Consider the following 11,350-nt stretch of genomic DNA (forward strand, 5'->3'; position numbering starts at 1 on the left):
TGTAACTAAATATACATATAAATCACCCTTCAATTGTGGTACTAATCGCTAGAAACAGATAGGGTAGTATAGCTTGTATCTAATTTGGATGGCGACCCACTTAATTAGGACTGAAAGACTATACGCTGTTGATTTGTAAAGTACAACACACACATGTATACTTATCCTTTGGATCATACTAACTGCTTAGTAAAAGTATTCCATTGTTTCAAGCAATACATGTGTAAATATCAGCCGTTCAAACTGTTGTCAAAATTGAACATAAATCATTATACCCTTGCTCCTTTTCTATAAAACTATACAAATTGACGCGCGCTAGGCGCGCCTTAGTCACTAGTGGGTATAACTAAAGATGTGATTGGAGCTATTTGGTGTATTTTAAGTATACCTTTTATTTTAGATAACGAGCATATTTTCGAATGATTTATCACAAGAAAACAAAAAACTGTTCGTTCGTAGTTCGTCTTTTAAAATTTAAAATATCATGTGCTACCTTGTTGGACGATCAAGTGCTGACTGGCCCATAGAAAGACGGGCTCACGGGCTGCAGGTTGGGGGCCTTTGGGCCACCCAGCAGCTCTTTCTCTCTCAATTCCCGTGTCGGCCCGCGCTTGGTGCTCGCGGCGGTCTCCAAAAACTGGCCAGCAAACCGATCCATCCAGCTGAACTGAGGTCTCATCCGCCGACGATGAGTCATGAACTCAACTCATGAGCCGCCGGCTGCCAACTGCCCAACACTGGCTCCTAGTAGCCGCCGCCGGCCGGCCGCGCCGGACTCCCGTGACAAAAAAAAACACAATTACACAAAAGCGGAAAAGCCCAATGATTTGCACAAAGAATCGTGGAATCGCCGGTGGCGCACTCGACTCGGGCTGACCGAGCTGAGTGGCTGACGCACGGGCCTGGCGTATTTATTGGCTTCCCCGCCGCGTCGTGCACCTGCACCAGCACCAGCACGGCGACCAACCCTCTCCCAACCCGACTAGTCGGACTCGCAGCTCCGCCCCAAGTCCAGGTCCAAGCATGGAAGTCGCGGCGGCGTCGGCGAGGCCCGTCCTGCGCGTGGCTGCCATCTGCGGCTCCCTCCGCAAGGCCTCCTTCAACCGCGGCCTCCTCCGCGCCGGTACGCTGCCCCTCCCCCCATCCCCCTGCTCTTCGCCTCCCTCCTCCTTCCTCTTGGCGTGCCTATCACTGCTTACTCACGGCTTCGCTGCCTCGCACAACTAACTACTCCGGCAGCCGCGGAGGTGTGCGAGGACTCCATCCCGGGGCTCCGCATCGACGAGCTCGACATCTCCGACCTGCCCATCATCAACACCGACCTTGAGACCGGCAGCGGCAGCGGCACCGTCTTCCCGCCCGCCGTCGAGGCCTTCCGCGCCAAGGTCTGCCAGGCCGACTGCTTCCTCTTCGGCGCGCCCGAGTACAACTACTCCATCGCCAGTATGTCCTTCGCCACCCCCTCCCTCCTCCCTGCCTTGCTCCTCGTTCGTTTCAGATCTCCTGCCCGCACGCACCTACTGCAAGGGGATTAACATGGATAAAATGCTCGGGGTCGGGGGGTATTTCTGGCTTCTCCTGCAAACTTTAAGACGACGTTTCGCTTACATTCATTCATTCAGCAATTAACAGCATTGATGCCATGAAGACAAATTGTGCAACACAATTCAATATTTGATTTTTAACCTTCAGTTAAAATACAATTAGACATAGGTGGCAATGGACTCTAGATTGTACACTATAAAATTCAAGGATAGGATAAAATTGAGATGGGCTCTATTTATATTCAATTTTTAACTAAAATTAATTAAGAGCTCGATCAAATTGTGAAGAAATGTTTAGATCGTGATCCATTACCATCCTTAGACCTCACAGGCCCAGCTCACCGAGCTCACCATGTGCATTACTGCCAAATTAGGTGCACAATGGGTTGTCATGGTGCATTATTGCATCACATCATTAGGATGTTAGGTTTGTGTAATTCTCTGCCAAACAGGAACTCAAGATTACATTGTCGGCACACTGACTCAGTGATGGTGAAATGACCTACACTACCTGAAGAAATAAAAAAAACGGGGGTATTTGGGCTTTAACAAAGGCATGTCTCCCATGATGTGTATGCTTTCCTTTATTCCTTTCTTGCAAAACCTTATCAACAGAGGAGCACGTCAACATTCTTGACAGTATATGCTGTTATGGAGTACATAATTCCACTCCATTTCTGCATCCTTTACATGGTCTGTGTCACAACTGCAGCCCCCCTGAAGAACGCGCTTGACTGGGCCTCTAGAGGAAAGAACTGTTGGGCAGACAAACCTGCTGCGATCGTGAGTGCAGGCGGCGGCTTTGGAGGAGGGAGGTCGCAGTACCATCTCCGTCAGGTCGGGGTTTTCCTGGATCTCCATTTCATCAACAAGCCAGAACTGTGCGTCCAAGCCTTCCAGCAGCCACCCAAGTTTGACAGCGATGGAAATCTGGTCGATGCTGAAATCAGAGAGCGGCTCAAGAAAGTGCTCCTATCCCTTCAGGCCTTCACGCTCAGGCTTCAGAAGGAGGACTGAATCAACTCGGTACCATTGTAGTACGTGCTTCCCTGAGAAGCGTTTATTGCTCTTGGAAGTTTGTAACGCGTTGCTGGGTGGCCTGGAAGTTTGTAATAAATCCAAGAAGTGTTCTCGCTGAATATTTAAGATTTGATCGCATCTATATATAATAAAGATTGTGTTCTAGCGTTTTTGCGTTTCCCAGTAAATGAGAATCGATTCCAGTAGTTGTCTCGTCTTAGCAATTTTTTTTTGAATTTTGGTGTTTCAGTGGTGCAGCGAGCCAAAGCCTATGGTTGTACAAATACAGTTGAATGAAATCTAATCTCGATGGCCAGTGCTGCGAGCCAGACTTCCTGTAGTTATTCTCCATTGGTTATTAAAACTTCCACTGCGCATCAACTTTTTTGTACAAACTAATACGTCCCAGACACCTCTGCTTCTGCTTTTGGCTTTGGTTAAATTCTCTGTGCTGCAGGTGCAGGTGCATACAGCAGCATGGATGGATGACGATCTGATGAACAACTTCACAAGGCAGCTCTTATGTTGGTGTGGAGTGTGGACAGATGGAAGCTTGTCGCCCCAAAGCAGGAAGAGGAGGTAGCACCGGTTTCCGCTATGGTATGGACGAAACAAGTATGGGATGACAGAACAGCAATTCCTAGGGGGAGCCAAATGAACAGCAATTCATAAGGGCTACAGTGTTTCCAGGTAGGACATCTTGTCCACAAGCTGTACATGATTGTGGTTTGTCATTGACTCTTGGATCTGGCGCGCTCGCTGCTGGAATTATACTCTCCTATGCATTTTGTGAAAGACTGACTGGATGAAACCTTCTTAGTTCATATACTGTCATCATGTATCCATGTGGAAGGAGTTGGGTCCAGATCCAGAAGGCACTGTTCTGGCTTATTGCATAAGCTTGTACCCTTTTAACATTGAGTAAAAGATGTATATACAGTAGAAACACAGATCGGGAGTAGCAATATCTTAGACGTCTTTGTTGATTCTTCTCTCTGCAGGATTGGATTCAAGAGCTGTACGGTACCCCTCTCGGTCAGCGTGGGGGCTCCTGGAAGCACACTTTGTCGCTGCGATTGCAAAATAAAAGAAAGGACCGACACGGGACGGGAGTGCCTTGCCTGTTTGGCAGCTGCTCGAGTGGCAACGAGGACCATGCACCCAGTGGCAGGATCATGGTCTCTGCCACCATCTCCTCCACTCCACTACTACTTGATGGTGCAAAATTGGAGATATTTGCATGGTTCACCACTCCAGGCGTGCCACTCTCGTGGAAGCGTGCCACCAATCGCTGCGCGTCCATCGCGGGCAGCTCAACGTGGACGTGCTCTGGGAATGCGCAGCTGCGCCAAGCGCGTCGTCCTGGATGACCAGCTTCTCGGCTTCACGCTTGTTGAATTCGACGTGACATTCATCTCATGGTTTCTTCGTCATTACTTTCTGCTTGCCGATTGGTATCCTCAACTCAGCGCAGATTCTGGGAAAGCCAAGTACTCCCCTAAGATTGTGCAGTTGCGCAGACTTTGATATGGCAAAGAAATTCATCAGATTAGAGCCTCCATTCTAATGTACTACTACCTCTATTCTCGAATATTTGAACTAAACCACGACAAATATTGGAGAACTGAGGAGGTCTGCATCGACTGGACATGGACCATCGTGCATGGGTTTGTTTCAGAAGCAAGCAACTGATCGATGAGCGCATCATTGTTTTTCTGGGTCGAGCTTGGCGATTGGACAAGACAGGTTCATCTTTGTCTTTTTCATACACAAACACAATAAACTAAAAAAACTGAGAAAATTCGTAATGGCGCCAGACGCCAGGCCGTGGCGGTGGCATTCAGGAGACTAGGCCAATTTCGGTCAGCATGTGCATGATTGGATGCCTGTATCCGGACGCGCAGGCTCGGGTGACCCAAGCTGATCTGATACGGCAGTTTTCTGCGTACGAGTGGATGCAATCAAATGACTATAAAATAATTTGTTTTGCATCTGCTCATGCAGCTTGCGTCTCCCTTGTGCAGGTAACTAAACAGGAGCTCAGACAGAGTCAACACATACGGTGGTTCAAGACGAGACGGTGCGGGTAACCAAACATATGGCATATGAAGGCCCAGGTTGCCATCGAACCCCTCACAAGTCACATCTCAGTCGGTGGATTGTTTGTTCCACTTGCAGTTTTACATGGTCGTACATACCGTTGGACTTTGGCGTGTGTGGTCCAATTCAAATGAGTAAATTAAGGTGGTGCGTAGAGATAGCATGGAGGATTTAGTTCTATATTACTCATCTATATAGAATAGAATCAACTTATATGTAGAGGTGTTCATTACTCTTTACATGAGACAAATAAATGGCTATGAAGGTTACCACACACGCTCGCTCACTCATTTTTCACGTTTTTTTCTCGTGACTCTATGTGTTCTAAACAATAGTTTATTTTTCCCTTTTGTTTATTTGGTTGTTGACTACCACATCTAAACTGTCATGTCAACCAGGAGTGTCACACCCGGATTTAAAGGGCAAATCCGGGTGCGTCCCATATATGCGACAAATAAAATCAACACATATAATGACTCAGTGTGTAGAGACAAATGTCACAATCTTTATTACATAACGAAATGTCTTACAAAATAACTGATAATGAATAGAATGAACTAATATCATTGTTATCCATTGGCGCCATCAAGCTGACTGGGAGACGACACCTAGGCTTCGTCGAACTCATCGTAATACATCTCCTCGAGTGGCACCTGCTGTTCACATGTGGGGGAGTTTTATTGTAAGATTGAGCTCAAAGATGTTCATCGCTCAACAAGTGTGGGGAATAATGTGCATGAGCTCACTTACGGTGGGGGCTCATGTATAGTGTAAGACTGATCAACAAATAATAGTTAAGGCACAACATTGCTTTTAATAAGTTGGTCAAATTTTATTAGCAACTACTAAGTATAAGTAAATAACGTCCCAATAAAGTAAGAGATCAAAATTAATAATAAAACCCACAATGCAATGCAAATGACCAATTAAGTTTACTAGTCTAATACCCATGCGTTGCGACGGTACCCAACCATATTTGATGATACTGATTGAGTGACTAAGCGACACTTGAGAGTCTTAATGAACCCTCCACATAAAAATATCCATAATAAATAAATTTAATGTCACAGTGAACATATTGTTCATATGCCAGATATTGAACTGGTAAAACAAATATTACACTTGATCTTAGCCAAAAGACCAAAAAATAAGTTGAAAAGGAGCTCTTATGCTCGAATTAAATTATAGTCAATATTTTGGCTTAGGACTTGGGAGCAAGAAGATGGTGTAGATCTGATGTCCTAACCAAAATCATCATTGAGATTCCATAGCTAACACATGCAAATTCATTTATGGTGATGGCTTAACAATTTTTTCCAAGTTTAACAAGACATAAAAAGCACAAGTACGCCAACAAGATCATTCCTGAAATACCAAATACAACAAGTTTATCCTCTAATGCTTAACACGCTTACTGAAATACATACTTGCTTTTGCCTTTAGAGTGCAATATCAAACAATAAAAACATTTTTCGCTTTTACAGAGCCTTGTACTCATTTCCAATTGCATAGTTGGTTTCACTTAAAATTCAATGTGAAATGAATTCGGCATGAACAAGACCTTTTTTATAGTTATACTCTAGCAATGTTCCACAGTTAAATGGCTAGAAATCTGTATAAGACCTCACCACATTTGGTGATGTGTGGAATGCACGAACTACACCTTATGTTGAAGTGATTCATAAATGAAAGGAGAAAAGGAAGTGTTTTCCAAAATAACTCTCAAGAGTTTTTCTGTCATATCTTGTTCCTATCGTTGCTGGAAGTTCAACCTCTTGATGCAGACTGCATACATGAAAGCTAAGAATGTTGCAAAGAGCACAAGAATAGGTGCAACGTCTAGCATAAAATCCCTATGGTAGCCAAAATGATGCGTTACATAGTAGCTAATCTTCTGCTTGCTTTCGCTAGGGACTGTGATGGGGTCTTCTAGGTCTCCATTTTGTGTCACGATAAGCCCATACATTGTCCATGCCAATGGGAAAATCCAGTAGTACCAAATCCACCATCTGGGAATTCTCTGAAATAAGAATAGAGAAAAGAAAACAAAAGCACTCTTTTATTCCTATAGAAAAGGATCACGAGAATGGTGATTGAAGAAACAACTAACCCATCTTAGAATGAAGAAGCCTGAGAAGAGATTAAAGAGAGAATAGAAAAGATGGTCAACAACCCAACATTCTAGTATGATAAATTTTTTACCTAATCAATGATTGAAATTGTGAGTTCTGCATAAGGCTTACACCAGAAAAACAGAAGTAACAACTGTTGTTGTGATGTCCTTTGATAGGCTATGACACCTCCGGGATGAAGTTGCTTCATAACTGAAACAGATAAAACATTAGCAACAAAATGAGGATAATTTGATTTTAAGCTATACAACTCTAGTGTCTGTATCTATGAAATTTCAAACATACAACTTTTTTTTGGATTCATCTCATGGTATTTGTAACTGATGAAACAATGTGATCCATGTATTGCAGCGGGTGCTGGATAGGGGTACTACTATATATTCTGTTGGAATTGTTTGCACATGTGTAGTGCAAGCACAACTGCCTCCAATTGCAACTCTGTGTGCCAGTGCATTGCTTGAGCATCGTGTCTGAAACTCTAAGCATGCAACATATCATAACAGGACACCAAAGCAAACGTGCAATAGATTTAGTGCAAAGTTTGGACATGGATTTTGGTCCTATCACAATGGTAAATGAGTTGGGATTCTCATTAAGTAAAGACCCTAAAAAGAAGAAAAAAGGCACAAGGTCACAAACAACAAGACGACCATAACACCTAGGCTATTTTTAGTGAAAAATGTAACTACCTCTGCATGGATTAGAAACATACGTCGAACCCAAGTAGCTCAGTGACCCGCTTGGAAATCCAGGGTTCATCACATCTGTCGGAGAGGGAATTCTCCGGCCGGGTGGCGCAGTGCACCTGCCCTAAATCCTAAGATGAGGAGGGGGCTTAAGCGTTTTTCTTGTTGGTAGATGAACGATGAACTTTGGAACACGCGAGGATTTAGAGTGGCTCGGGCCGCCGGAGCGTAATACCCTACTCCACTGTGTGTTGGATTGCTGTGAAAGCTTGAGAGTCGAGAGTCTAAGTCTAAGTTCGGTCTGAGTGGTAACGTTGCATACCTCCCCTTTTATAGCTCAAGGGGGGCATGTACAAGAGTGCTGAGCCCCGACATGTGGGCCCAGGAACATCACTGATGTAACACTTGGAGCAACTAATGTCTGTTGTCGGGGCAATCTTCTTGTGCCCTGACATCCACGATCCGTGTAGTCTTGGCATGCAGGGAAGCTTCCCTGGCGACGTATAAGTGATGATGGACACAGTGCACCGAACAGTACGGGTGCACCGTTCGGTAATGGACTGGACAGGCACGCCACCTGCAGGATGGCCTGACGCCGCCTGCCAGCGGAGTGGACAGGACACATCAAATGCTGAGAGGGCACGTCGTCTGTCAACAGGATAGACAGACGACGTGTCCTCTCTGCAATAAATGCATAGACCGCGCAACCTAGAGGCCTTACGTCAGGCTCCGCCCGCTGGCTTACGTCTCGGGCGATAGGCCTCGTGGCAGCATTGGACCTCCGCCTGAGCGGGGAGCGGAAACGCACAGGATAAAGCCTGGACACGCGTCAGCACTGGACCCTTGCTTGTCCTTGACTTAGGGCAGGATATTCCCTGTCCTGGGACCTTGCTGTGGGTGGCCCGGACCCCGCTCAGAGGGGTCCGAACCTCACTGAAGGGGTCCGGCTTGCTCGCATGGGAGCCCTGGACCATACTCGGAGATCTAGGTCGTGAGTACAGGGGTCCGGCGCTTTCTCAAGGAGGTATGGACCTACTGATGGTATCCTGGAGTATACCACCTTTTCCGGCCACGCGACGGCCCCGGAGCTGCCCATGCGGAAAGGTTGGGTGCTGTTTAACGTGTGACTAGAGATAGTTGCGCGGGCACCGTGTCTTTAATGCTGTAGTAAGGGGTACCCCTGATTCAGGGTACCGACAGTGGCCCCTAGGCCCGACTCAGGGGAGGGTACGAGCCTGCAGGTGGGGCCAAAGCTTGATCGGCGATTGGCGCGCTGCTTCCGTGCGCTTGCTGACATAATTAATGTCAGTCCGCCTTCAGTCACATCAACCGCCACGCCTGTTCCCGCAACTAACTGGCCCGTGACCTCCACACTTGATGGTTTTACTGGGTCACGCGCGGGGTGCCTTGGTACCGCATCATTGATTTTGAAATTTTACCTTCTCTGTCTTCTGCGGCAGCCCCGAGGAGGCGCGGTATTGGTGCAAGCGGTGGTTCGACTTCTCTGTACGCAGGAACCAGCGCCCAAGGAGGATGACTCGTGGGCCCAGGCCCCCGTGCCAGAGACCGGGCTGTCGGTTTTGGCGGGGGCGAAGAGGCGCACTACCGCGGGCGACGACGCGCTCTTCACGCGTCGGTTCGCCTTCTCCGCACACAGAAATCGGCGCGCCAGGTGCATGACATGTGGGCCTGGGCCCCCATGCCAAAGGTTGGACCGCTGGTTGCGGCGAAGACGAGGGGGCGCACTACCGCAGGTCGGTAGCACGCTCCTTGTACGGCGGTTTGCCTTCATGACTGTTGGTCGCGGCGAAGATGAAGGGGGCACACTACCGTGGGGCGGTAGCACGCTCCTTGTGCGGCGGTTCGCCTTCTTCGCACTCGAAGACCAGCGCGCCAGCTGTATGACTTGTGGGACCGGGCCCCCGTGTCATAGGGTGGATACCCCGGTGTGCATCGGGGGAGACTTCTCGCGACGTTTCGAGGCAGGAGCGGGGGAGTCTGCCTTTAAAGAGGGGTTCATCCCTTGAGTAGCAGCCATGCCTTGCTTCTCTCCCACTCGCGACATCCTCTCGCATCCGAGCTCTCTGCGCCCCTTTGCCTTCAAGGTCTCTGCTTTGCGTTGCCGTAGTTTGCCATGGCCTTGTAAGTTCATCCCGAGCGTGCCCAGACTGAGTGAGTGCTCGACATGGTATATCGCCTGCTTGGATGGGATGCGCCGGTGTTCGGCGAAAGGATTTGTGCCGATGCCATCCACCCCGGTGAACTTGCCGCTGGAGAGTTCGTGCCTTTTGTCCTCCCCGGCGGGTTGGTGCTGCCGGCCTTGTCTTTTGTCACACCCGGGTTTCGGGGCACCAAGACCCGGGCGCGAACATAATCACTAGGTGTGCTGGGACCAAGTCTCACACATATGATGAATCATGGCACAGGATCGAATGTCACATCTTTACTACATAACAGGAGTTCTATACAAAATAAATAAATAATTACATTATAAAGAGACAACGGTCCAGCAACCCAAAGTTGACTCGGAGACGACGACCTAGACCTCTCATGAACATATCGCAGCATCCTCTAAGCGCCTCATCCTGCGGTACCTGTTCTTGACCTGTGGGGGGTGTGAGACAACAAGAGTGAGCTCACATACGTTCATCGCTCAACAAGTTGTGGGGAATAATGTGCATGAACTCGCCAAAGGTGGGAGCTCACGTGAAGTGTAAGGCTTACCAAAGAGGATGGTTAGAGCTGAGCATTGCTTTTAAAGTTGGTCAAAATTTTATTAGCAATTACTAAGTATAAGTAAATACCAACCCAATTAAGAAAAGTAATAACATCACCTGCGATGCAATGCATATGACAAATTGAATTTAGTTCCATAAATTAATCATGTGAGGGTCCGAGCTGCTCATGACCGTGAGCACGGCTAGTATACCAGTTTTACACTCTGCAGAGGTTGCGCATCTTTACCCAAAAGTCATGTTACCCATCTGCCAAGGGATCGCGACTTCCCATACACCTCTACCGAGGAGGCGAGTGTCACACCCGACTTTAAGGAACAAAGCCAGGTGCTTCTCATACATGCGCCAAGAAGACAACATATATAATAACAGAGTGTATAGAGATAAATGTCACAATAATCAGAGTATTTATTACATAGCGGACGAATTATTACAAAATAAAATAATAAATATAAAACGAACTAAGGATCGTCGGCGCCAATGTCAACTAAGAAACGCCACCTAGATCAGATCAAACTCCTCGCTTTGTGGCTCCTCCTGAACCACCTGTTCTTCTCCTGTGGGGGGTGTGAGACAGCAAGGGTGAGCTCACATACGTTCATCGCTCAACAAGTCGTGGGGAATAATGTGACATGAACTCACCAAAGGTGGGAGCTCATGAAGTGTAAGACTTATCAAAGAGAATGGTTAAAGCTGAGCATTGCTTTTAAGTAGTTGGTCAAAATTTTATTAGCAATTACTAAGTGTAAGTAAATACCAAACCTTAAATAAAGTAATAGAACAAATTAATAATAAACCCATGCATATGCAAATGACAAAATTGAATTTAGGTTTCATAAATTAATCATCAGAGAGTCCTGAGCTGCTCATGACCGTGAGCTCGGCTAGTATACCAGTTTTACACTCTGCAGAGGTTGTACCCTTTACCCACAAGTCATGTTACCCGTCTACCAAGGGATCGCGACTTCCCATACACCTCTACCGAGGAGGCGAGGCAGGGTAACACTACGAGGCCTTTACAAAGTTCCACTAGCTTTAGAAAACCCGCTACAGTTTATAGGAAGCTCCAATGCAGGGTTCTTGCCTGACCGCCATCGCAGCAAAATCAACCAAGGACCTCCCTACACTGACCA

The 11,350-nt window shown here is 47.0% G+C and overlaps 1 protein-coding gene and 1 pseudogene across 1 annotated transcript; one reads left to right on the forward strand and one right to left on the reverse strand.

The window, feature by feature from the left end:
* Positions 1-880: 880 nt before the first annotated feature.
* LOC100282318 (uncharacterized) lies at positions 881-2,801 on the forward strand. Its single transcript, NM_001155230.2, has 3 exons — positions 881-1,123; positions 1,240-1,443; positions 2,257-2,801. The coding sequence occupies exons 1-3, from the start codon at positions 1,024-1,026 to the stop codon at positions 2,559-2,561; spliced, it is 609 nt and encodes a 202-aa protein (NP_001148702.2). The 5' UTR covers positions 881-1,023; the 3' UTR covers positions 2,562-2,801.
* Positions 2,802-5,638: 2,837 nt separating this feature from the next.
* On the reverse strand, positions 5,639-5,816 carry LOC111591254 (uncharacterized; annotated as a pseudogene).
* Between the last annotated feature and the right edge of the window lie 5,534 nt (positions 5,817-11,350).

This window comes from Zea mays, chromosome 3 (assembly GCF_902167145.1).
Source record: "Zea mays cultivar B73 chromosome 3, Zm-B73-REFERENCE-NAM-5.0, whole genome shotgun sequence".
In the NCBI taxonomy this organism is placed as follows: Eukaryota; Viridiplantae; Streptophyta; class Magnoliopsida; order Poales; family Poaceae; genus Zea; species Zea mays.